Raw genomic sequence first — 27,281 nt, 5'->3', positions numbered from 1 at the left:
TTAATGTCAAAAGACATGGTTGTAATACAAATGTACTTTCTTAGAGAGCAAGACTGCATCACAAGGATAAGTTGATGAGGTTGATCATTCAGCCCTATGAGGAAGTGAGGTTATATATGGCTCTTGGAGCCAAGCCTGTAATTGAGAGTAAGATGACCTCATTGTAGCCTCCCAGTACCTAAAGGGAGCCTACAAACAGAAGGGGAGTCAACTTTTTATGAGGGTAAATAATGGCAGGACAAGGGGAAATGTTAAAGGAGGGAAAATTTGGGTTGGATATTGAGAGGAAGTTCTTTACCAAGAGAGTGGTGAAGTGCTGGCACAGGCTGCTTAGACAGGTTGTGGGTGCCCTGTCCCTGGAGGTGTTCAAGACCAGGTTGGATGAGGCCCTGGGCAGCCTGGTCTAGTGTTAAATGTGGAGGCTGGTGGCCCTGCCTGTGGTGGGGGGGCTGGAGCTTAATGATCCTTGAGGTTCCTTCCAACCCAAGCCATTCTGTGATTCTATAATGCCATTTTCCAAGATACTCTTTAAAGACGGGTCTCTGTGGTCTGAAGATAAGCTGGAATATTTTCTTTTCTAGAGTCAGAGCAAGTTAGTGTTGCTCACAGATTTCTCATGCTTTGTACAGCAAGAATAGGGAAGCTTGGCCTTTACAGCAGTGTTATTGTAAATGGCAACAGAGGATCACTGTGCTAAATTCTGTATTGACTGAGATTAAGCTATTTAAATTTCCTCATCTTCTGAAGGTTAGAAAGAAGTACTGTATGTGCTCTATTAAATGGAGAACATGAGGTACAAGGGGATGATAACTTCAGAGGGAGGTAGGCAGCTGGATGGGTGTATCTGGAACTCTCAGTGCTTTTGAAACTTCAATCTCCTTACACTTGGTTCCAACAATAAAAAGATCAAAAGATCAGCTGGTCTAAACTGGTAAAGACAAGTGCAATACAGAGTACGGAACTTCAGCTTCTGGTATTCTAATCCAGTGCCTTAAGCAAAAGATGTTTACAGCACTGCATTGAGATCATGAGCCATGAGACATAAATTAATGCCTCCTTACTGCAAGATCTTCTTAAATGCTGTGTGATAAGCCTTACTTAGATCTTCCTTAATTGTCTTCATCTTTTTATTTTATTTTTTTAAAATTGTTTTCTGATTTTGCTTTTTTGAATGCTCTTTTATCAAATATTTCTGAAAGATACAAGTTTAATAAATGACAATATTTAGGTTCAGCTGCCCTCAGTTGTGAAAGTGTACAAATTTTGCTTGCAGGTAGTACTAGTTTAGAATGTGTTTTTATATGTATTTCCTGTATTGCTAATCATAGGTTGATGCTATTAATAGGGTCCTATGCACCTGCACATGTAATCAGTCACCTGCAGACAGTTATCCCCTTTCACATCAGTGCTCTTTTCTAAGTTGTGTGTACTTCCAGTTAGTAAGTCCTTCTTTTCTTGGCTTGTGTTAGCTTTATCAAACTCTTGCAGTATATCTTATGTCTCTTCTAGTTACTTTAAATCCCTGTTCAGTTGCTTTTGGATGTTGACAGCTGACCCTGTGAGTGGGGCAACATGTTCCTACTTTGCACTGTATACAGAGTAGCCATGGAGGGAGCATGGGCCATGGAAGCTGGCCTAGCTATTGAGTCTATACAGCAACTTGCTTTATGTATTCTTGAAACCTGGAACTGGGAGGTGAGTCAGAAGGCATTTACTGTGCTGTCAATCTGAAATAGCCTGCAGAGCAGGAGTATTTTTTTTTTATGGAAGACAGATCCTATGTGGGCAGGGGTGATTGGAAAAACAAGAGCAGCGAACACGTAATAAACAGGAAACTGTCCTTATGCAAGTGTTTTAGTATTACATGAAGCCTTAATTTGATGGATGAAAAACTCCTCTTGACTCATAGAATATCCTGAGTTGGAAGGGACTGGTAAGGATCATCAGGTCCAGCTCCAATTTCTGCATCACGTGTCTTGAGAGGTCATCTGTATTTCATGGTGGATCCTGTGGTTCTGAGAACATACTTGTCACAGGGCTCTCCCTAGATGCAAGTCCATGACAGGGGGGAACAGGCCCCTCAAAAAGAAAAAGGAGAGACAAATGAGAAAAGGGGGGGGGAGGGGGGAAAAAAAAAGCCTTATGACCCAGCTGGCCCCAGGCCATGTGCTTTGGGAGAGGGGGAAGGGTGGAGAGCCAGCAGATAATTCTAAGAAAGAGAAAATACAACGGCAAGGATGTGAGGAGGAATGGTAATTGACTACATGTAACCAGAGCAAACAAAACGAGGGAGACAAGAGTATCCAAAGTAGGAGTCAAAGCAGGACAGTGTGAGCAAAGCATGTGCACGTTGATCTGAGACTGCCCCAGGCAGAGTGGCTGAGGTCCAATCTGGACTCCTACCACTGTTCTTCTTTGTGCCAAGTCCTCTGGGAATCCAGAATGCCCCCAATGGAGGTAACATGGAACCAGGATGTTAATTCTTTGACTGCCACTGTTTTGCATGTTGTTCTGATGTGGAATATCAACATCAGAAATCATAAAACCACAATATTCCGCCCTGTATTTCACATCACCGCATCTTGCTTAAGCTATATCTGTGTAGGAACAAACAATAATTAAAATGTGTTATATATGTCACAGTATCACAGTCTGGTGTGGGTTGGAAGGGACCTTAGAGATCATCAAGTCCAACCCCCGAGATTCAAGCCCCTGTGTAGCAGAGCGGCACTTCTTCCACTTGCACCACAGGGGGATTCAGACCCGGGCCTCCAGTGTTGCAAAGCGGCGTCCTGATAAAACAGTGTCTGATAAACAATAATTAATGTGTTATATGTACATATATAACTATATACATGGAATCACTGACTGCACTCCCTAAGCATAGGATTTCCTTATGGTAGACTCTGGATCTCCTCATTTTTCCTCTAGCACCCACCAAGTGCACCCAGGTCCCTGTGTGAAAACAGTTCTGTGGAGGGGTTTGCCCTTTCCAGAAGCTGGAAGGACCCAAACTGCTTTTCCCAACACATTCTTTATATGTACTACAGGAACCTTATCTCCCTCTACAGTATGTAGGGAGTTGGATTGTGTAGGACATTCTCAACTGACCAATCTTCTGGTGTTTACCAGCCAGGTGGCTTCTACCAAATGCTTCTCCCAGTGCTTAAATGTTTTGCCTCTCATTGCTTTCAACATGGTTTTTAACAACCTGCTGTAGCATTCAGTCTTTCTAGAAGCTGGTGTGTGGCAGGGGATATGATAAACCCACTCAATGCCATGTTCTCTGGCCTGAATATGTACAAGTGAATTTTTGAATTGATTCCCATCATCAGACTCTATGCTTTCTGGGGTGCTGTGTTGCCACAAGATTTGCTTCTCCAGACCTAATAAGGTGTTTCAGGCGGTAGAATGGGGTACTGCAAATTCTTCAAGCCGCCCAGTGGTTGCCTCCACCATGATAAGCACATAATGCTTACCATTGCGAGATTGTGGCAAGGTGATATAATCAACCTGTCACGCCTCCCCATATTTATACTTTTGCCATCGCCCTTCCCCAACCCAAGAGGCTTCATCCTCTTGGCTCGTTTAATCATGGCATATGTGTCACAGTCATGAATAACCTGTGCAATAGCATCCATAGTTAAGTCCACTCCTTGGTCTCTTCCTTGATGGCTTGAGGTCTCATGGGCCCATCGAGCTAGAAATAATTCACCCTTGTTCTGCCAGACCAAGTTTATTTGAGCCACATCAATTCTGGCAGCTCAATCTACCTGATGGTTGTTTTGTTGTTCTTAAGTAGCCCAACTGTTAGGCATGTGAGCATCCACATGCTGTACCTTTACAATTGTATTCTTTATTCGGGCAGCAATGTCTTTCCACAGTTCAGCAGCCCAAATAGGTTTAACCTTCCGCTGCCAGTTAATTTATTCCCACTACTGTAACCACCCCCATAAGGTGTTCACCACCATTCATGAGTCAGTATAAACATAAAGCATTGGCCACCTCTCCTGTTCGGCAACATCTAAGGCCAGCCTTTACCTCTGCAAACGGACTTGATTCTCTTTTGCCTTCAGTGGCCTCTGCAACCTGTTGTGTGGGGCTCCACACAGCAGCTTTCCATTTGCGATGCTTTACCACAATACAACATGATCCATCAGTGAATAGGGCATATTTCTTTTCATTTTCTGGTAGCTCATTGTATGGTGGGGCCTCTTTAGCATGTGACACCTCTTCTCCTGGTGATACTCCAAACTTTTTTTCCTTCAGGCAAGTCCATGATCACCTCTAGGATTCCTGGATGACTGAGGTTCCCCATCCATACTTGTTGTGTAATCAATGCAATCCACTTACTCCAGGTAGCATCTAGTGGTGTGATGAGTAGAGGGAACCTTTCCTTTAAGCATCCAGTTCAGTACTGGAAATTGGGGTGACAGAAGGAACTGTGTTTCAGTGCCAGTTACTTCAGAAGCAGCCTGAACCCCCTAGTATGCTGCTAGGATCTCCTCTTTGGTTGGAGTGTAGCCCTCTTCTGAACCCCTGTATGCTCTATTCCAAAATCCCAGGGGCTGGCCTCGGGTCTCTCCTGAGGCTCTTTGCCACAAACTCCAAGTGGGACCTTTCTCTCCAGCAGCAGTGTAGAAGATGTTCTTTACATCCTGTGCCGTCCGTACTGGCCCCAGGGCCACAGCATGGGCTATTTCTTGTTTAATCTGTTCAAAAGCCTTCTGCTGCTCAGGACCCCATGTGAAATTGTTCTTCTTTCATGTCACCTGATAGAGAGGGCTCACTATGAGGCTGTAGTTTGGGATGTGCATCCTCCAAAAGCCCACTACACCCAGAAAAGACTATCTCTCTTTCTTGCTAGTCGGAGGAGACATAGTGGTGATTTTGTCAATCACATCTCCTTGATGTGACAAAGCCCATCTTGTCATTTTACTCCTAGGTACTGAATCTCCTGGGCAGGTCCCTCCATTTTGTTTCATTTAATAGTGAAACTGGCACACAGAAGAATTTGAATTGTTTGCTCTCCTTTCTTATAGATTTCCTCTCCTGTATCACCCTACACAACAGTGTCATTGATGTACTGCAGGTGCTTGGGAGCACTGCCCTGTTTTGTTTTGGATCAGTCCATGATAAATAGTCAGGCTGTGTTTCCACCCCTGGGGCAAACGGTTCCATGTGTACTGAACACACCTCCGAGTAAAAGCAGACTGTGGCCTGCATTCTGTGGCCAATGGAACGGAGAAGAAGGCATTAGCAATGTCGATGGTGGCATACCATTAGGCTGCTTTTGACTCCAGTTCATACTGGAGTTCTAGCATGTCTGGCACAGCAGCACTCAGTGGGGGTGTGACCTCATTCCGGCCATAGTAATCTACCATCAGCCTCCATTCTCCACTGGCTTTATGCACCGGCCATGTGGGGCTGTTAAATGGTGATTGGGTTTGGCTGATCACCTCCTGACTCTCTAACTGATGAATCAGCCTGTGAATGGGGAGCAAAGAATCCCTGTTGGTGTGGTACTGTCGTCTATGCACCATTTTCCTAGCATTTGGTTCCTTCTGCTCTTTTATCTGTAGTAACCCCACAACAGACGGGTTTTCTGACAGGCAAGACAAGACAGACAGCTGCTCAGTGTTGTCTGTATCCATAGCAGCTATTCCAAAAACCCATCAGTATCCCTTGGGATCCTTGAAATGCACCCTTTTGAGATAATCTATACTGAGTATGCACGGAGCCCCCTGTACAGTCACTATGGGGTGTTTCTGCCAGTTTTTACCAGTGAGGTTTATTTCTGCCTCCAACACAGGCAATTCCCCAGTCACCCCAGAGATATAAATCAGTTCTGTCTCTTTATAACTTGAGGGCATCAGAATGCACTGGGCACCAGTGTCCACCAGTGCTTTATATTCCTGTGGTTCTGATGTGCCAGGCCATCAAATCCACACAGTCCAATACATTCTATTATCCTTTTCCCTCCCCTGGCTGAGGGCAGGGCCTCTCTGTTTGTTGCTTGAAGTAACTGGAACAACGTCAGTAGTGGTTGATCTGCTCTGTAGTGCTTTCAGCCATGCTTGTAGTGCAGGAGTGGGTTCGTCATACCACTTCTTCATGTCCTCTCCATGCTCACATAAGTAGCTCCACAGGGCAGCATTAGACATAAATTTACTACGGTCATTTGCTTGAACTGGGGTTGTTTGCCATTAACAGCTGAGACTTTGATCAGTTTGACCAGCTCCTTCAGCAGATTCTTTTGATTATCATGATCTTCATCAGGTGTTTCTGTTACTGCCACAGGTTCATCACGATTAATCACCGGGGACATTTCCTCCTGCATGCCATCCTGGCTCTTCTCCATTTTATCTAGTCTTTCTGCTACTTGGCAGATGGCTGATATGGAGGCATGGGATTGTGGTAATTTTTGTTCCAAGTTTTGAAGTGTAAGAATCAGTTCTAAAATAGGGAGTCTTCTGCCTAGGTCTTTGTATCTATTGGTTTTTGCTACCCATGAAATGGCATACCTCTCCGCTGCTGTTCTTGTGAGCTTCTGCCATATTTCAGGTGTATTCTTTACTCTCTCAGAATCATGGTCTTGGTGTGGATCATTAGAAACAAATGTGGGATCGTACAGCATTTCCACTATGGCTGTTTCTCTCAAATACCGGATGCCTTTCTCAACAGTATTCCATCTCAGGCCAGGCTCCAGCTCGACTCTGAAAAGATATCTTTCCTTCACAGCCAATAACATTCTTTCCCAGAGGGTGGCAACTTTCCTGAGTAGCAAAGGAATACTACTTGATATATACTTTGATAAAGCAAATTCTCAGCTACAAAACAGTATTTTCCAACCCAGTCACCACCATTAGCTGTGCATTTATTTTTTTTTTTTGCCAGCAGCAAACAAGAGCCTGCATGACGTGCTTATAACAATGTACCCCAGCAGAGGTAATGTGCTGTCACCCCTGCTGAAATACACCACCCATCCCTCACTGTGAACACGTCCTCTGTTTGGTCTCCGGGACCATTCAGCAAGTGCAGCTGCATGTCAGTGGGTGCAGCTTTTTCTGCATGGAGGAGTTAATGGACAAACTTTTGCTCCACATGCGCTCCCATGTTAGACATCATTCTGTCATACTGCCCCTCTGCTGCCATACATTGCACAACAACAAAATGTAATGGAATATTGATGGGAAGGTTCAGCCTCTACTGCCATGCCACCAATATCTGTCTTTGATGTCATGAACCACATAATAAAAAGGCTTTGCTTTTAGAGCAGCCCTTGTGCTGCAAGGTCTGAATCTGAAGGATCAGCATTCATCCCCTTACTGGCAACTGTGTTCCACAAGGTAACAGGAAGAATGGTTCTGTATTTTCACTCAATAAAGATGAGTTGATTGGTGCCTGTTTGCATCTAAGCCTGGAAGAGAAACAGCCTCTTTGTAGTTAATGTGAAGTCCATTTTGCTATCGTTAAGATGATTAGAATGTAACTTTCCCAAAACTTTGTTTAGATACTATAAGATGGAAAGATACAAAGATGGTAACAGATATTCAAAAGGTTATTTATAAGGGAAAACCTCACCGATACAGATGCCTTCACTTGGAAATGCTGAGGCAATCTCCACCAAGGAGCAGTCTCCAAGAGATGCTGCCTTAGTGGTGGTCAGCCCTTAAATGAGGTCTAGAGGAGGTGGAGTCAAGCTCCACCCCTTCAGGAGCACAGCTCAATTACCCTCCTCTATGCTCCCACAGCTGACCCAACACTTGTGTCAGCAGATTAATCAGAGGTTCAGGCTGTGATTACCAATTTCCCATACAGATACAGTATGGAAAGGTCTGGTCTGACTGTAGGTGTTTCCTTTCCCTTCAAAGCAGCATGCTGCAAGGTATAAATGGATAGTTCCTCAGAATTTTTCTCACTGGACTTTATAGGCCTGTTGGTGAGTTAGAACTGGAAGATGGTACATCTAATTTGGCCAGTATTTTAGTGCTAAGGGGTGCTTGTTTCAAGCTGGCTTTCAAAAGGTTTGCAGATTAATTTGTGGTTACAAATGAAACTTTGTAGAAACAGTATATTGCTAAGAAAGCTGCTAACAGCTTCTGTTCCCCAGTAGCTTCAGCGGTAGCAGCCTGTTAATTACTCTTGTTACTGAATTAAAACGTTGGCGGATCTTTTAATGAATGGCATGTGCATAAAGCAAGCACAAGCAAATGGTCTTTGATCTTGTAAAATAGATTCCAACAGCTGTGTGAAGCATCTGAAGGCTAGCATTTGCCCTCATGGAGGCCTTTGAGGTTTGTGGGGATTAACTTATCAGACCAGATACACTGATAAGATTGATACACTAACAACTTAAAAAATTAAAAAAAGAAAAAGAAGGTTTCCCCCCCCCCCCCCCGCAGTTATACGCTTTGACTAAGATGTGGTTGTGCTTGGTTTTTGTTTTCTTAATGATAAGCCTGTCAGGCTCCTCAGTTTCAGTTAGTTTCTGTTCAGATGGTTCAACTTCCAAACAACTTAGAGCTGTTTAACATAACCTTTTAATGAGGTTAATACATGTTTTTACTGTATACTAGCCATTTTCTTTATCCCTTTTGCTAGTATCATCAATCACACTCAAGGCAAGTCAAATATTGGGGGGAAAAAAATCCCAATTAAGTGCTAACCTGAGCATGCTTTTTCCTGTTTTTCTGTCTTGTATGTGGTAGAAGCTAGGTCACAACTAAAGCAACAAGCAACTCTGAAATCAGTTGTCTTTGTTCTGTGGATCATTGAATGTGAGCAGTATTTGGTTGTAGAATTATCAAATCTTTAGAGAATATTGCTCTGTTTGTCTGCCTCTCTCAACACTTTATTTCACCTTCACAGTAAGTCACAGAATATCTTGTTTTAGAAGGGCCCCATAATGACCATTGAGTCCAACTCCTTGTTCCACATGGGACCACCTAAAAGCCAAAACCCATGTTTGAGAGTATTGTCTAATAAATAGTTCTTGAACTCCAGCAGCATGGGGAGGTGGCTAGTGCCCTGGTGAGCTCGTTCCAGTGCCCAACCAGTTTCTGGTGGAGAACCTAAGGAAGCTGTAGGCCTCCATGAGGACTTCCCTTATCCTCTTCTTCTCTGGCCTGTAAAAAAAGACAGCAAAAAAATCAAAACAAGGAACCTCAGCTGATCCTCATACATCTCCTCTTCTCTGTGGCCCTCCTTTGGATGCTCTTTAATGGCCTCGTGTCTTTCCTATATTGTGGTGCCTGAAACTACCCACAGTTTTATGAAAGCTGGGTGTTAGCACTCATTATCTGTTGCAGTTATCTTAGAATAAATTTCTGGTTTAGATTACAGATAATTACAAATAATTTCAAGCTCAGTGTTTGTTAATGCTCAGCAGTGCTAGGCTTAGCAAGTCCCTACCCTAAGCTTCTGAGAGCATGATGACATTATCTTTATTAGTCTTGCATCAGAATCTACTGTATTTTTCCATTCCTGTTAATTACAAAACAGTCTGCATGATTTCATTTACAAGGAAGTCTGAGGTGTGTCATTTTACTAGGAATAAGAGTGACCAGTTTTCCATGTTCTTTAAAATTTTGATATGTTTGGTTATACAGAAGTTAGAAGATATACATAATACCTGTGTGTATGTATGCACACATACACATAAATACGTGCTTATATTTGTCTAGCAACCCAAGAATAACACTTTATACTTAAAATAGTGTTTTGGTCAAGAGATTGGTTGATTATTATGAGCCTTATTTACTCAAGAGCTCATTGCGAGACTGGGATTGTCCATAGAGTCACTGGAACTGCTTATGTTGTTTTACATTACTATATTACTACTGCTTTGAGGTAACATGCCTAATATGTTACCTATTACTTTTTCTGATTATTTTAACTCAGTGTACTAATATTTTGTATATTTCTTTTCAGGTTTCCTGGGGTGGCTGATTGGCATGGTAATCAATATTCATTCTGATCATATCCTTAGAAATCTGAGAAAACCTGGAGAAACTGGTTACAAGATACCAAGAGGTAATAAATATATAGCAAAAGACACATTTTTTCATGAGGAGTACTGGGACTGTTCAACCTGGAGAAGAAAATACTTATCAATGTATATAAATCTTATCAATGTATATAAATACCTGATGAGAGGCAATGAAGATAAAGGAGCTGGGTTCTTAGTAGTGCCTGCTGACAGGCAAAAAGGCAACAGACACAGATTAAAACACATGAAATCCTATGTGAACTCACAATTCTATGTATTTCTAAATGTGAGGGTGGTCAAAGACTTTAGAGCAGATTGCCCAGGGAGACTGTGCAGTTTCCATCTTTGGAGATGCTGAAGACCTGACCGGACTTCTAGGCTTCCAGCTTTAGCTGACCCTGCTTGAACAGGGTGGAGCTGCATTAGGCGACCTCAAGAAGTGTCTTCCAACATAAATAGATATTCCAATCTGTAAATGTGACCTTCTAAAGCTTGGTGTTATCTTTTTAGAGGCAATAATTTATGATTTGAGAAGAAACTTGTAATAGCAGTTGTTCTACCATAGGAAATGGTTTCTTAGAGTTCGTATTATTTTTTCCACAAAGAAGATAACTTTATCTTTACATGGGCACTTGGACTGCATCTATTGCAAATGAATACTAGCACGGTGTGAAATGTTCAGAAGGAAATAAGATATTCTTTGCTGCTTGATCAAGAGAAGTTGGTTTTCTGATATTACTTATCCAAATTAAGCTCTGGAATTCTGCTTCTGTTCTGTCAGCAAGATAATTAGAGCAAGTTCAAAGCATGTCCTTTATTACAGCTGGCAAATATTTGCTTGTTTGGTCACATTTGGCACGGTGCTGGCTGTGATGTCAGTTTGTATGCTAACTTTGGAATCAGGGTGAAAGTTCTTACTTTTATAACACTCCCATCGGGTGAGCACTGACTGTTTATGCCTAATTGGCTGTAAAATATACTTACTTAACACAAACTGATAATCTTTATTTTGTGAGGGTCAGTGCTGAAGCACCTGTAGCTAAGACCTTTCTCTAGGCCTGACAGGATGCAAGAACAGAAGGGCAACACATCTTAAGCTATTTGCAACTTGAATTTTAAATAATATTTTTCATCATTGACCTGAGCTGTTTCATTTCTCCAGTTTACTGAAGTATTGTATGCTAATGAACCATAGGAGTATTTTATGAGACTAAAGGGCTTATTTTTTTTTATTTCTGTTTATTAATAAATAATAATAATAATAATAATAATAATAACGTGCAGTTGATGGTCAGTGCCAGCTTGATATCCCTGTAAATAACTATTTATGGAGGCATGAAATCACTTCTGTTAATAAGTATATTGGCTTTTTCCTATGATTTCTAAAGGATAAATGGAGCTGGATAAGAATGAAGCCTGAAGCAATCCTATGTAGTACAGCCTGAACTGCAAAACACTGTTTCTACTGCTTTAAAAATATATGAAGAGACACTAATGATATAGACGATCTTAGACATGCAATAAAAATACTATCAAAGATCTCCTCGATTCAGGTGCTTTTAAAGTAATTCTGCCCTTTCTGCCTTTAGGGGGAATGTTTGAATATGTCAGTGGAGCCAACTTCTTTGGAGAGATCCTGGAATGGCTTGGATTTGCCCTTGCCTGCTGCACTATTGAAAGCCTTGCATTTGCACTATGTACGCTATTCATTTTGAGTTCAAGAGCAAAGCAACACCACCAGTAAGTGTTTGTGTCTTAGAATTTCTGTTGTCTCTATACCACACTTCATTTCCACTTCTTAAATGATACCACAGAGATGTTGCAGAACAAGTCTAATGAAAAGCTGCCACTGCTGCGGAGAATGAGAAAGAACTCTGAGCAGTATTAAACACGACAAGATTTCAGTAGGGTAGTTAAGCATAAGCACAGAACATACAATGAGGTGGTCAACATAATGGCTATTCATTAAATGAAAGTAGTTCATGCTGGACCTGTGAAGACCTAGTCTGACCTGCTCGTAACCTCACTGCTATACCAGGTTGCCCAGGGCTTCATACAGATGAGTTTAGAGTCCTTCTGAGGACAAAGCATCTAGCATCTCTGAGGAATAATATCTTGTTTGAGTGCTTTGCCATTCACGTAGGGAATAATTCTTTTTCCCTATGTCTGGCTGTTTCCTTATATCTGTTTCCTTATTCCTGTTTCACGGTGCAGCTTTTATCCCTACCTCTTGACCATTTTCTGTGCACTCCAAGAGGGATCTGGCTCTGTCTTCTCTCTAATACCTCTGTGGTTAGTGGGTGACTGCAATTAAATGCCCCATTTAAACTTCTTTTCTCCAAGCTGAGCAAATCTAATTAATTCAGCCCTTCCTTGTGTATTGTATGTTCCAGCTACACAGCTGTCTAAATGGCCATCTACTGAACTTTTCATGAGTTTTTGGGCATACTGAAAGCCCAAAATTGGATGCGGTAAACTAGATATGGTTTATTGACTGCTGAATGGTGGTGAATAAGCATTTGCCTTAACTTGGGGCTCTATACATGTTAAACACACTCTATACATGTGTGCAGCTAGCTGTTGTCACAGCAAGGATCCATCATGCTGAACTCAGTGTTCACCCTGTCCACTAGAATGTCCTTGCCCTTTTGTGCAGAGCCGGTACCTAATTAGTTAGTCTCTAGTCCGCAGTCTGGCATGAGGCCATTGCATCCCCGCTGGAAGGAACTACATTTTCTTTGTGGTTTTTGCTCTATTATCTTAGGTCTCCCAGTACTCCCAGAAATAACAGGGCCTGGTGTCCTCTTCCTAGGCAGCCCAAGTGGTGAGGAAGGACCCAGTCAGGTTCTGCAGTCTTGATTAATTTGAATGCATTGCGCTTTTACTTAATTTCCTTGAAAGTATTTTGAAGATGCAATACCCAACAGATTTGTACTTTTTTTTTTCAGGTGGTACCTTGAGAAATTTGAAGACTACCCAAAGAATAGAAAAATTGTGATTCCATTTGTATATTAGTCTGTTATTTAAATGCCATCAGGTTCTGATGGTAACACCATTTTTAAATGGTTACTTCTTGGAACAAGTAACACTTCATGAGTGTTACCCAGCTAATGTTCTCCTACCACTGTGACAAAGCCTTTGTATCTGTGCTATTAATTACTACTTTTCCTTGTAATTAGAACCCTTAACTCAGTGGGCATGGTGAACAGGAACAGAAGTGCTTTTGCAGTGGCACATGACTATTGTGAGTACATAGGACAAGACATCTGGATTCATACCATATAAACTATTGTACAGGATTTCTAATGCTTCAGGTTCAGCCTACAGTTTTCTGGTGTTCTCATCTGAGGATTGTGCTATGACACAGTCACTCTCAGTGTACAGTTTGGCTGATGTATTCAGCCTTCTACTTGTCTGCATAAACCCATGGGACTGATTTGATCGCCTTTCTCATTCTTTCTTCCCTTTGCCCTCCATTTCCAGGAGATCAAATGCAGACCAAAGACATTAAATGAATATAGTTACTGTGAGACGAAAGATGTTCTTCATCCTCTCTGCACTACTGTGCAGATATGAACAAAACAGAGATGTTAATGCTGTTCGCATTGATAGCTATACCAGTGCCTTTCCCAAATAACAGATTGACTTTAAACATCTGCCTCTCAAACTTCATAACCATCTCAAATAATACTCAGTGTATGTTTTCAGCTCCATATTACTCTAGAGGACATTATTTATTAGGGATGCTTAATACAGTCTAGCACGGTTGATGGTTCTTTTTAATGTTCTGTAGATTTTGCTTACTATATAGTTTTTTAAAAAATCTTTGGTAATATTGGTATATTGGTAATATAATTTCACTAAACATTGAGTTTTCCATTATCCCATTAAGCTTTGTTTGGAGCTCAAAATTCTTTTCTTTTTTTTTTTTCTTTTTTTTTTTTTGTATGAATTACTCTACTATCAGAGAAACCAAAGTGTTGCAAGGGAAGAATTTTTGCCTTAATTATTTTTTACATATATTTTAAATATATGCAGGGAATAGGTGATGAAAAAGTGCTTTGCTACCCAGACTTCTGCTTAACAGAAGTTTGGTTACTAACTGCTCTCCTTTGCACAGCTTATACAGTACTTAATGCACTGAAGCATTGGCTATCATTATGGGTTTATTCAGGGATATAAAGAAGTGTAACACATTCTATTATTATTGACTGAAATAGTTAGAGGAAAGAGGGGAGCAAAATTGTTATTCACGTTGCTATGATAATTTGCCCAACAGCTGAGCCATCAGACTGTCAGCTGCTCCTCATAGCGATTATGACCAATAACACTCTTCCAACACCCAGGAAGCTGTCTGATATGTCCAGGTATTTGTAAGCCCTATTGCATCCTTGTGGCAGTTCTTAAATATTGATATCTAAACATTCCAGCTATCAGTATCCCTTTTAGAAGGGCAAAATGCATCAACATCTAATCTAAGTGTTTAAGTACTTGTGTGGTTTACGGTGAAATAATATTTGCATTTTTGGGTTTAGCTAAAAAAGCACTAACGGGACAAACAACCAGTAAAAAATGACTTGGCTACAGTGATTTAATCTGTAATCCCTCCTTGTTTTACTCCCTGTAATGAAAAGGTAAAGATTCAAGAGACGCGCAGCTGTTTGTAGGTGGTAGTCTTCTGTTGTAGCTCATGAGAAATTTCTACTGATGCATCAGTTTTGCTCTGATTTTATGCTGCTAAATATTTATAGTGATTAAGAGTTTAGTTTATTTTGCTCAGTGTTGATTTCTGGTTTGCCGGTAGCAGAATGGAGATCTGAGACACGTGGTCCTCCGAGGCGATTACTGTTGTTCTAGTTAACTGGAATATTAAAAAGAAAATGTAAACAAAGAACAATCTTCCGTTTGGTTTTTTTGTTTGTTTGTTTTTGTTTTTAATGTTCTAATTACACTGCTGTAACCTGCCACAACTGCAGTACAGAACTGTATTTGAGGCAGTTTGTTCTCACATACCATACAACACAGCAAGGTGAACACTGCTGGTGAAAATTACACAATCATTCTGAGCAAATTCTAGACCTTTTATTTGAATGCTATTCCTTTTTTGTTTGTAATATTCTACTTGTACTCTCCTCCCTTTTCAGGATTTTTGACAGAATTTATCTGTCTGTGAGAGAATATGATATTGATGGGGCTTTCTTGAAAGAAAACACAGTGTGAAAATGAATTCTGGTTCGCTATTTCCAGAAGGAGGCAATGCGTATGTTCTATATTAGGTAGTAAATAGATATCACAGTTTCTAACAGACATCTCTACTCACATCACCTGCATCTTTCCCAGAGTTCCCTTACTAACAGAAACAGTTTGTGGCATCTGGCTTGATTACTTTTCTGTTAGCAGTCCTTGTTCTAACCTGTGGAGGGTGGCCAAGGCTTTTGTACCTGTGAGCTTATTATCGCAAATGAGGTCTTGAGGACTGTAGTAGTGAAGTTGTATTTTGGAATAACTGCTACATGAACTGAACCATAAACATTAAAAACATCAACAACAACAAAAAAACACCACCAAAAAAACCCCACTCATGTCGAAATCACAAGATAAATTTCTATATAAAGATATTCATTATAAACTTATATAAAACAAAGTATGTAACTGATGTTGTATATTTGCATATAACAGTGCTTCCCTTCCCAGTGCTTCCACTAAAGCCTAGTTTAATGCAGGTGAGCAAGAACTGGATGCCATGTGGAGCCAGGGTGTACACTGGTATGAAGGTGGCTCTGAAAGGAGCCCCACTGAGAAGCCCAAATTCCTGTTGCTCTCAGCTTTCCTTCATATCTATTTGCTGCTGATGAAACAAGAGTTTGTGCAAGTTTTTAAACATAGAATTGTGCAGTAAAACAACTGCATTGCGCTTGTGGGCAAAAGTCGATCGTATTCAGCAGTTTTCTTAAACTGAAACTGTTACACAATATTTTGGAAGGGAGACATTTCAAGCCTTGACTAATTACTACTTTTAAAAGGATTACTAGCAGAAGTCCATAAAAGTGAAGTAGTTGTACATACTTTCTTAATTCTTTACGCTTAGATGAATTGCCACCACAATAGTGTTCTCTTCTTGTTCAATATAGTCAAGTTATTTGCAAAACGTATTATTATTTGCTCCTGTATCATAGCATCATAGAATGGCCTGGGTTGAAAAGGACCACAGTGATCATCCAGTTTCAACCCCCTGCTATGTGCAGGGTCACCAACCACCAGACCAGGCTGCCCAGAGCCACATCCAGCCTGGCCTTGAATGCCTTCAGGGATGGGGCATCCACAACATCCATGGGCAACCTGTTCCAGTGCGTAACCACTCTCTGTGTGAAAAGGGTAGCTGAACTTCAGAGCATACAGAGCTGCTGTTAGTCCATAAGTAATATGGAGTCTGTGTATCTCAACGTTAATCCTGCTAATTTTCTTGGATGTTCTTATTTCATATACATATCAAAAGAGATTTATAAAAAAGAAAAAAAAAATAGGTAACAGTGCAGATCACAAACTATGCTTTATTTTCCATCAAGCAATAATGTCATCTTCCACCACATTGTGCCTGCATTAATACAGTGCTAACTAGAAACGTAAACTGCATTATCTAACTTCTGTTAGATGTGAAATCCAGTCAAATACAGTTTTGAGTTGCTTCATCAGGGCAGTGCACAGATGCAGATTAACTGGCTACCTATTGCACCACAGCTCCCAGTTCCTAGAGAGCACAGCCTAGAGCAAATATGGCAAGTCACAGTAGCAGCTGTGAGGGTGGTCCCCTTCTCTAGTTCAGTTTCTGCCGTGTGGACAACAGAGGCAGACAAGAACACATCCCAGAACAAGCACCAACATATCAGTAGTAGAGAGCTATGTCAGTTGTTCAATGCTGCTAAATGCTATCAGTTATTTTAGTTGGCAATGAGAAGTGTCAAGGAAGAAAACAAAGTCTGCAATGTTCCTGTGCAGTTGGGTGAGTGAGTTGGAGAGGATGGAATGGGAGGCTGTTTTGTGGAACTCCATTTTCAGTCCTAATGATGCGTAACAATGATGAAAGCCAGAGACAAAAGCTATCCCTGACTTGGCTCTGCCATTTAGAGTATTTTAGCAGCTCCCAGGAAGTCATGCGTCTGTGTGCGTTCCTGTTTTTGTCTTAATGTGTCAGTAACTGCAAAGGGCTTGGGAGAAGTAGTACCTTGATCTCCATAGTGCTGGAGCTGAACAGGGAACAAAAGAGGCTTTAAATACTGCTCAGATGAGCCTCCTAGCCCAATGGCATCAAGTGAGGACACACTGACTCTGGGGAGGTAGACACCTTCCCCGGCGTTCTTGTTTAGAAGCTGAGTATTTACTAAAGAAATGAATTTTGTCAGTTGTGTGGAAGCAGCTGGTTGGCCAGGCCCACCGGACAGTAGCCAACTCAATATCCAACTGCTGGATGGTTCCCACATTGTTCAGTATTTTCAGTAATGACCTGAATGGTGAAGAACAGTGCAACTCCCAGCAAATCTGCCGATGACACAAATTATGAGAGAGTGGCTGAAATGACAAGCAGCAGAGCTCCAACTCAGAGGGATTTTGAGAAGCCGGAGGACTGAGAAACAGAAACCTGGTGAAGTCAAGTAAGAAGAAATGCACAGTTCTGCATGGGATACAGGATGACTGCATGCATAAGCATTATTTGTAGACAGACATCTATGAATGCATGATGAAATGTGAGCGTAACAGACTTTTACATGCCAGGGATTGCCAAATCCAGCAGAGGTGGGTTTGCCACAGCTTCACAGCCTTAGGTCCAACCAGTTGCAGCACTGTGCTTGTGTTTCTGTTAAGTACACACACAAACAGCCAACTGCAACACATACATACACACATAGCTGGCCACGTCAGACAGCATAAACAGGTACACTCAGCTCACCTGCAAACACAGACAGCACCAACAGCCTTATCCTGTTCCCACATTTTGGTTGATCTGGATGAAGAGGAGTTGTTGGATACCAGCTATTGGAAATCACTCATTGTGCTCCTTTATCTTGAATGTCCCATTTCTTGACAAAATCTACCTTCAATGGTATATTTTTGCCCCAAGTTGGTTTCCTTTCAGCGAAATATATATTTTTCACAGTGATCTGAAACAAAGATGTAAACACCAAATCTACACTTCACAACCGTTTGTACAGAAATTATTATTGCCTGATGTTCACACAAGGAATTTCACTTCTCTCTCAACCTACTGGAAGTGGAATTGTCATGATTAAAAGTAACCATGATGCTGAGTGGCACATGCATGTGCAGGCTGAGCAAGTTGGTCTTCCAATTCAGACAGAAATGCAAATGAGAGAGGCCAGGTGGTAAAAACAAACATACGTGAATCACACAAATGCTTTCTCAGGATTAGAAGTAATCAGTCATGGAATTGCTTGGGTTGGAAAGGGAAAAAATAGAAAACATAGCACAGCTCTCATTATTCACAGAGGCTCAATAACGCTGTACTTTTCAGCCTGCGAGCATACAAGGATTTGTGCCTCCATGGTCATTTTGAATGGTAGCCTTTGAATGAGCTTTCATTTGAAATACTCTGATTTTGTTAAGGGCTCTCCAACAGGAATTTGGAACGGATGTTAGTGAGGTCTCCAGGTAATTTTGGTCTGTGGGAATGAGGACTCTTACCTATGTTAACCTTCATGCACATTCCTCCAGAGAAATATGCTTCCTTTTTCTACTTTCTGCTCTAGCAGCAAGGCCAGCTGTTTGGCAGCAAGGCTGGGCACTCATCCAGAGCCCTACATTATCCAGAAGAGATTTCATCTTTCCTACTGTACACCATAAATATTTTGTGATAGCAGATCTGATACGACAGCTTCCTGGGTGATTGAAGAGATTTGCCCTGAGACATCAGAGACCATTGCTTCACTCTTGTGAGTAACTGCAGAGGTAATTTCTGTGAGACGCAAACGTTTTGTCCATAATTCTTGCTGGGTTCCATGTGGCCAAAACAAACATGGCAGTTTGGATCAGGTCCAGTGAACAATAACATCACGCAGTATATACTACAATAAATAGTTTTAGCAGCTGTGTGGAAAGCTGAGGCAGCGTTGCTTATCCTCTAGATGACATGAACTACACTGAAGTACCTAGAAAAGCACTTGTACCCTGTCTGATAGCCCTGTGCCTGAGCCACCAACTAGCAGATCAACAAGCACCAAGCAATCGTACTTTTACGGACAGACTAGGTGTGTATTATGCACTATCACACTGTCGTCAACAAGAAACATCTGCACTCAGATTTCCCTTGTCACAGAGATGCAGAAAATAGAGTGCAGCAGTAAGAAATACAGAGCAAAAAATTAAAAAGGTGGATTCCACATCCTCAGGACAGCAGTTGTGCACATATCCTCATCACTGTTGCTCTCTCCATTCCTGAAGGAAACAATGCAAGGGATGATTCTGAAGTGGTCTGTACTTCACAGCCAAGTCAGCTGTGGATTTCTCCAATGGCACTCCTGAGAAATCCCTACAGGTAATATGGAGTATGGGCTGGCACTGTGTATTGTTCTCATGGTTAAGTTAAGGATCAGAACAATCAAGAGACAGTAGTAGAACATGTGTGCAGCTGGAAAGGACAGTATGGCTTTATGGGATGGCTTTACGCTCAGAATCATTTCTATGGAGTTGTCTGCGTAGTCAGTCTGATTGAACCCCTCCTAACTCATGTTAGATGAACTGAGCAAGTTAGAGTCAAAGACTGCACGGGAGTTATTAATTCCATGCATTTCGTTCTAGTGTTTTCTCCCATCACACAAGACTCATAGGCAGCACAAATCTCAACCCTCAGCACTGGTAGCCACAATTCAGCTGGGTTATGAGAATTTTGCACAGTCCTCCAAGGTTACACTGTGTTAATGGCTGTCACCTGACTATGTGGTCAAGGGAGCAGATCAACCTGGCCACTGTCTAATAAAAATATTTGTTAGGAACCCTGTCTGTCACAACCTTAGGAGAAATCACCTGGGATGCACTTCATAGGTATTACCAGTCAGCTCTGAATGAGGAAACAGCTACAGCCCAGTGATGGAGAGCCTGCCTCTCCAGGTTCCAAGCCAGCCCACAGCACACCTGCCTTCTCTTCAGATGAACCTGTTTCCAGATCTGAGAAGGATCTCCATGTAGCTTCCCACTCCACCAAAAGAAAAATAATGCTGAGCACACTTCTTTCTGTAAGCAGAAAGAGTGTGCAATCTACCCGCTCTCTGGCTTCAGTCAACATCAGGCCATTTTCTCCAAGGAAAGAGTATCCCACTGGTAGATTGGTAGAACACAGATTTATTGTAGAGTTGATGCTTTCTGAGATTGGACACTGATACTATGAACAGCCTCCTTAATTTAGTTCATATGGCTGCAGAGGAGAGAATGCTATTGCAAGTATCTGGGATGCTCACTGATGATATCCATAGACACTGCCATTACAAGGAGGCCATGGGATCTCTCATCACAGACTGTCCATGCACTGGAAAGAATGATGGTAAGGCTGTTTACTGTGACTCGAGTGAGGCAGAGGAAGCTGTAAATGGGCTACCTGGTTCCAGTGTTGAGCTGGAAGGATTTGGTGCAAGAAAGCAGGAGTGCTGTTAGGAAGTTTGGAGGAGAGGTGTCTGAGTCTGGGGCAATTCCTGGCCTTGACTTCAGCTTCTTCAAAGAGAAAATGCAAAGGTGTGTGCTAACAGATGAGTCCATCTGCATGGCCACCTGGCCAGCACCTCCATCTGCACACGCCATCTCCTTTGTTCTCCTCATTCTCATCAGTCCCTATCTAATCTATCCTACAGCTGCTATATATTATTGTCATTTAGAAACCCTGCCAAAAATTTTTGCTCTCCTTTGATCTTCTGTACTTCCCTGATCACTTATCCATAGGCCAATGTTAATACGGCTCATGTCGGCACTTTTATACTGGCATCAAGCTGTTTCTCTTCTGGAAATCTTCCTGAGATGTCATAGTGATTTAACTGTGACCCAAGAACAGTTGAACATTATAGCTTTGAAGGTGGAGATGCAGGACACAGATGTACTTAGTGAGAGGGAAGCATACTGGAAGGGTGCAGTTTCTATTTAGAGAGCAAAAACATATAGGTATGTACATGTGCTACCTATAGATGAAGATGAGTGGGCAGGGTTAACAAATGAAAAATAGGCAGCTGCCTGCATGAAATCAATTAGTTTCTTGAAATCTTTACAAGATAAGTATGGCTTTGATCTAGCTTGAGTGCTAATAAAACTGAGCTGCATCTTTCACGTAATTTTTTGTTAATTCTTTCCATAGCCATCCTGCTGTACATAATTAATTCCTCTGGAGTCAATACTGAAGCAGTTGGTGCCCTCTTTGGTGCCATGTTAACATGGCAGATGAAGGCTCAAGGGCACATTCCCACTAAACAAATCTCAGTTCTCTCATAGATTGTCTGGTACATCCTTGCACTTTTTGGGTGTTTTTTTTAAGCAAATAAACTCATGTGAGGGTAAGCATTTTCACTGTAATACTGTTCCCAGGAGGAATGCATTACTTTCGGATTCTTTTCCTACCAGCAAGTCTGAAGCAGGATCTGTTGTTCTTTCCAGGATCCACACAGCTGTCAGCTGTCTCTAAGTAAACACCCAGAGAATGACAACGTACAGATGATCTTGGGTCTTTGTAGAATGCAATTAGGAGTAAGAGAGGAACCCTGGTGAGTTCCAAGAATTCATTGCAATAAACTTTCAACAGTGTCTCCTTAAGGAGTTCTCTCAATCTGTCATTCAATGGCAGATTATTCTTACAAAAGTAACTCCCTGCGGGACACTCGATTAACCAAGACACGAAGACAGACCATCTTTTTTCATACAACTCTTAAGAACTTTGACAAATCTTAAAGACAGGAATTCTTAATCTCCCAGTTAAAAAACAAACCCTGCATAATCTGTATATCTCCAAACTTTCTTAAGGCAAGGAAGAGAGATGAAATGGAGTGTAAGAACAGGTGAAAAAATTGGCTACACCAGCCTTAGAGCAGAATAAATAAATATTTTTGTCACAGAAAACTATAAAAAAACCCTCATGTTAGGTATGTAACTGCTGTGTAATAAATCAAGATAAGTTTTCCTAATAAAGCAGCATTTTGAAAGTAATCTTCATTAAAGCCCCAAATATATTAATAAGTAATATTAAGTGGGTAATATAAAGAGGGTATATTGGTTACGCATTTATCTCACTTCTGTTGTAATAAGGCAAATCTATACATTGTGCTTATAGCAAAAGCTCTCAAAGATGGAGTTCCAGCAAGATGTGTCGTTACACATCCAGCATTAAACATCAGTGGTGAGGCAAGAATCAAACCCATCTGTTAATGCAAACTCTCTCCCTCAAGATGCCACCATGATTGCAACTGTAATTGAACTGCTTGTGAACTGCCTCCCATGCTCTCTCCATTTGCCACCAGCTATGTAATGTAGGAAGCTAGAAAAGGGTTTTCTTGTGTACGAACATGCCTGACTAGAAGCTGCAGCTGTTCACCAGTTGATTTATCATCTGTTCAGATTCTCTGACACAAGGCTGGCTTCCTTTGTAAGACTGGGGGAAGACAGAGTACGAAGAAGGGACGGCTCATGGTTGACAGCTGTTTCAGCCTCTGCAGCTTAATTCACTGCTGACTGCGCCTCAACACCCTAAATTTGGCTGACGCTCAGCATTCATCAGAAAAGGACACTGAGCCAAGAGAGGAAGGACTGAACAAAGTAGATTTAAGGAGGAAAAGGCAACTTGATTTTAGGCTGTTCAGGGTTACTTGCGCCAGGCATTTTTTAATGGGAAGAAGCCATTCTGAAGAAGGTAAAAAGCTGGGTTTTTAGAGGACAGAACAGAATGCAATAATGCCCCAACTCATGCCTTGTAAGGAAACTTTGATCAGCTCAGTCTGAGAAATTAAAACTGTATGACTTCTCTCATGTCATAGAATCATAGAATTGTAGAATGGCCTGGGTTGAAAAGGACCTCAAAGATCATCTCATTTCAATCCTCCTGCTATGTGCAGGGTCGCCAACCACCAGACCAGGCTGCCCAGAGCCACATCCAGCCTGGCCTTGAATGCCTGCAGGGATGGGGCATCCACAGCCTCCTTGGGCAACCTGTTCCAGTGCATCACCACCCCTGTGTGAAAAGCTTCCTTCTAATATCTAACCTAAACCTCTTAATTCCCTTTAGTTCTATCACTATTCACCCATGTAAACAGCCATTCCCCCTTCTGTTTATATGCTCCCTTCAAGAACTGGAAGACCACAGTGAGGTCTCCCTGGAGCTCTCTCTTCTCCAAGCTAAACAAGCCCAGTTCCTCATGTCCATAAATGTATTTACAGAAGAAAAACATGGCAATAGTACAGAGTAGAGCTAAGGAAACTATCTCCCCTTACCTCCTCCTCAACACTTTCTCCTGGTAACTAGAACACTCTGAAGGTCACAGGTTAGGTAAGGATGCACCCCCTTGGCTGGACAGCCTTTTCTCATGCTCCGATCTAGCCAGAAACTGTGGATTGCCCTTTTTAATCTCTTCAGCAGATACATCTGGCCAGAAGTAGTGCTGAAAGTTGTTCCTGGTCCTTCTTCATCCATACTGTGCTGTAGTCTGCAAAGGCTAAGAAGGAGAGTAGAGCTGGTGAGCATGAAGGATGCAAAGCATCAGAGCCCTGAAGCAAGACTGTGGATGGCCAAAATTAAGGTCATATGGGCCAAAGTCCTGGAGTGATGCTGGAGAATGTGAACTATTGGAGAACTTGTTGGTCACTTCTCAACCCCTGCACTGGCCTGTTGGAATCACACCTGTGGCAACTGCCAACTTCAGAGAAGGGCATTAAGGTTGAATCACAAGGGCGTGATATATGAGCATTTTACCATTTCCAGGGGTGTAAACTGAGGCATATTAGAGGCATGAGACACAACCTGCCTTCATCTGTGTTAATGAGTTCAGAGTGTTCAGTGTTTGTTTCAAAACAGATTAATAGCAAGCATTGGGCAACACTGCCTAGCATGTTCCATGGAGGTATTCAACTCAATTGCCATTATTTACCAAACTATATGAAGTATTCACACAGTTGGAATTGTGCTCATTATGACACAAAAGTCATCAACCACAAGGTTACCAAATACTCCAGCACTGTCCATGTTGCCAAATCAAAGACGTATTTGGCTGAATCTAAAACTGAAATAGAAGCGTCATTCAAAAGAGAGCTGTGGTTGTGTTTCCTGTGAAAAGCAGCCAGATTAAAACAATTTATAACAGATTAATTAAATGGCCTCTGAAGTAATGAAACTATATTTTTAGTCATTAATCATATGACTCGGGCTATTCCCTTTAAATATTACCTTAAAGAAACTGAAGCAAATCTAGAACAGCGTGTTACTGGCATAAGGCAGGCAATGCTAGTATGAGGCATTTTAGTACAGTGTTAATAAACTGAATAGACCATTTGAACTCCTCACAGCAAGCAAGGCATTCTGCCTTCTGAGATTAGAATCTTCTCATTATCCAGGTCCTCACAAGTTCATCAGTGGGAAGGAAGATCTTACAAAAAAAAAGCACAAACATTTCTCACAGTCACAGTATCTCACATTCACACCTTCTGAGACTTCAGTGGGCAGTTTCATTCATGAAAGGACAAGTGAATTAAAATGAACCAGTATTTTTAAAAATCAGCTCTTGCAAAGGAAATTCTCACTACCTTTACAGGGAATGCCTTATTTTAAGGAAAAAACATCTTTTCCTTGATTACCTGTTTTTCATATAGTCTATAAAACCTTTTGATTGACACAGAAAACTAGTGTGTGTTTTTTTCCCTCGTTTCCTTCCCACCTTTCCTTTCCTCCTCTCCTACTTAATTATTTAACACGGACTTGCAAGTATTTTGTAAGTCAGTAGATCTCATAAATTCTTTTATAGTCACTTTACTTTTAAACATCCAAAAGAGGACTCTGAATTGTAACGCTTAGCACTGGATTCACAACCAAGTTATGTTCCAAGCTCTGATTTTGATTGAATCTCTCCGAGCAGAATTTTAGCAAGAACAATTACTTTGGCTGCAAAGTGACAAATCATTATGCACAGATGGAAGGCTAATATGTATTATGGGCCATAATACCAAGTGAGATTATTTTTCAGAGTGCAATTGCCTTGTAAATGTAGGTATTAACAACATAATTAATTATATTAATTAAAAAATCTAGCTCAATTAAGTTCACTTGCATTTAGTTCCAAAATCATCCTCAGTGCGCCAAAATGGGGGAAAGAATGGGAGGGCACTCCCTTTTTTGATCAGAAGAAACACAAATAGCAGGACGGACGTTCAATTTGTCCTCCTGCCTTAATAACAGGTTATGGTATTAATGTGAGATTTGTTTGTTATATGTGAGATTACATTATGGATACAAGCTAGTTTTAAATAACTGAAGCAAAAAGGATGTATTTAGATTTCTTAATGGATATATTAGGAACAGGAAAGCAAGACCTGACAGTAGACAGTGATAATTTCCCTTGTCCTTGTATCACAAGAAGCCATTGGCTCTTACTGCTTCACAGGCTGAACACTTTGAAAGAATAGCATGTAATGTCTTCTCTTCTGCAGAGATACTTCACTGATCTGCTGCAAGCTTCAAAAAATCATAGTGAAATACATGAGTAAACTGGTCTATTAACACACCACCCCTTACCCATTTCTCAGAGGATAGTTATTTCTTCTTCATATTACATTCTTTTTCATTCTTACAATGTGGAGTAAGTTATAAATTCTGAGTAGGCTGTGCCCCAGACTTTCACCCTATGTCTTCTAATACATGAACATGGTATTTGCTGGCTTGAATCCATCGATAAAACATGACTATAATGTCAGAAATAAGGAATACATGAGAAGTTAAAAGCAACGAGAAGCAAACCTTTCTGAGAAGATTGTGGCTACCTTGGGAAATAGCCTGGCCCTTCCAAAACTCTATTGGGACTGGAGATATTTAGCACGGACATGGCAGCTTGAAGTTGTGATCTCTACCTACACGGAGCTGTAAAGGTTAAGGCCTGGGCTCTCCTGGTCTTCTCAATATTTCAGAGTGGATCCACAAAGTACCTATAGTGCCTCCCAACCCAGGAGTTATTGTGGGGAAATACTGCTGGTCCTGGAACCCTCTTACTAAATCTGGGCCATCATGGAGACAAGAACGTGAGGTACTAGAGGATAAAAGGAGACAGTATAATTCTGTGGTTTCTTTCTTATGGTATGCATATAAGAAAGGCAAAGTTGAGGGCCCTGTTAGTGTGTCTCCAAGTTAAGTAAAAAGCAAAACAAAACTATCTAAATCCCTTTAGGAAGGTGAACTGTAAAGCCAAGGACTCAAAGCAACTGTAGTATGTGCTGTTTAACTGTCCACCTGGTTGATCTATCAAGTCAGAAGAGCAGCACGGTTTCATTAGGTGGGAATTGTGGTGAAGGTGCTTCTACATGAAAGAAGATCAACGTTTCTTTCAGGTGGTTTGGTTTTGGTTAGTTGGTCGTGTGCTTCTAAGTGTAGTTTGCATGGCTTTTTTCCTGAAAACAGATCTGTTTCTTAAGACCCAAATAGTGGCTGCTTGATTTCCAAAATCAAGTGAGCCTCCAGTTGGACTAGATGGCCTTCAGAGGTCCCTTCCAACTCTAAGTGTTCTATGATTCTATGATTGATTCTCATCCTGTCAGTTTCTCTTTCCCTCAAGCTTAAGCTAGAGAACGCAGCTGTATCAAATGCCACGATAACAAGCATCACTTTTGCAGATAATATTCTCTGCTAACAAACGAGTCCTGCTTCCTCCTCCTGTCCGTCCCATCCCTCGCTCCACTTAGTTCTTTGACAATAAACTCTGGAGCACTATCACTTTCCGTTCCCAATAGAAGCTCGGCGGCTCAGCACACTGCCTAACAACCCTCCCCTCGCCCAGAGCTACACTTGGCGACCAATCACCCCCGGCTACGGGAGGGCCCTATCTAGTAAATGTGTATGTTTGGTGGCCCTGCCAGGCAGGGGGGTTGGAACTACATGATCCTTGAGGTCCCTTCCAACCCGGGTCACTCTGTGATTCTGTGAGGGCCGCTCCGCGCATACGCATCACCCTCCCCTCCCCGAGTGCTCCCGAACCCTTCCGAAGCCCCCTCGGGACACGCATGCGCGCTGTACAGCGGGCAGTCTTCCCAACGTCCTTCTGTTCCCCCCCCCTTCCCG

At 41.7% G+C, this 27,281-nt stretch overlaps 1 protein-coding gene and 1 long non-coding RNA gene across 4 annotated transcripts in view; one reads left to right on the top strand and one right to left on the bottom strand.

Annotated features, from left to right (window-relative positions):
• The window catches only part of SRD5A1 (steroid 5 alpha-reductase 1), a 16,886-nt gene extending 2,004 nt beyond the window's left edge, over positions 1-14,882 (top strand). For both annotated transcript variants that reach the window (XM_085537933.1, XM_015854373.3), the window contains 3 exons: positions 9,934-10,035; positions 11,581-11,731; positions 12,940-14,882. In XM_085537933.1, coding sequence (XP_085394059.1) covers positions 9,934-10,035; positions 11,581-11,731; positions 12,940-13,006 — 320 coding nt within the window. In that variant the 3' untranslated portion in view covers positions 13,007-14,882. The remainder of the gene's footprint in view (positions 1-9,933; positions 10,036-11,580; positions 11,732-12,939) is intronic.
• On the bottom strand, positions 8,393-27,281 carry LOC146762015 (uncharacterized). 2 transcript variants are annotated; one of them, XR_014942856.1, is made up of 2 exons: positions 17,937-27,281; positions 8,393-9,128 (listed from the first exon to the last, which is right to left on the bottom strand). It is a non-coding gene; the product is annotated as an uncharacterized LOC146762015 (long non-coding RNA). The 2 variants fall into 2 exon arrangements; XR_014942857.1 differs by lacking the exon at positions 8,393-9,128 and adding an exon at positions 13,998-17,843.

This window comes from Coturnix japonica, chromosome 2, assembly GCF_054131305.1.
Source record: "Coturnix japonica strain WE chromosome 2, WE-NBRP24, whole genome shotgun sequence".
Lineage (NCBI taxonomy): Eukaryota > Metazoa > Chordata > Aves > Galliformes > Phasianidae > Coturnix > Coturnix japonica.
This window is presented reverse-complemented; position numbering and strand designations above follow the sequence as displayed.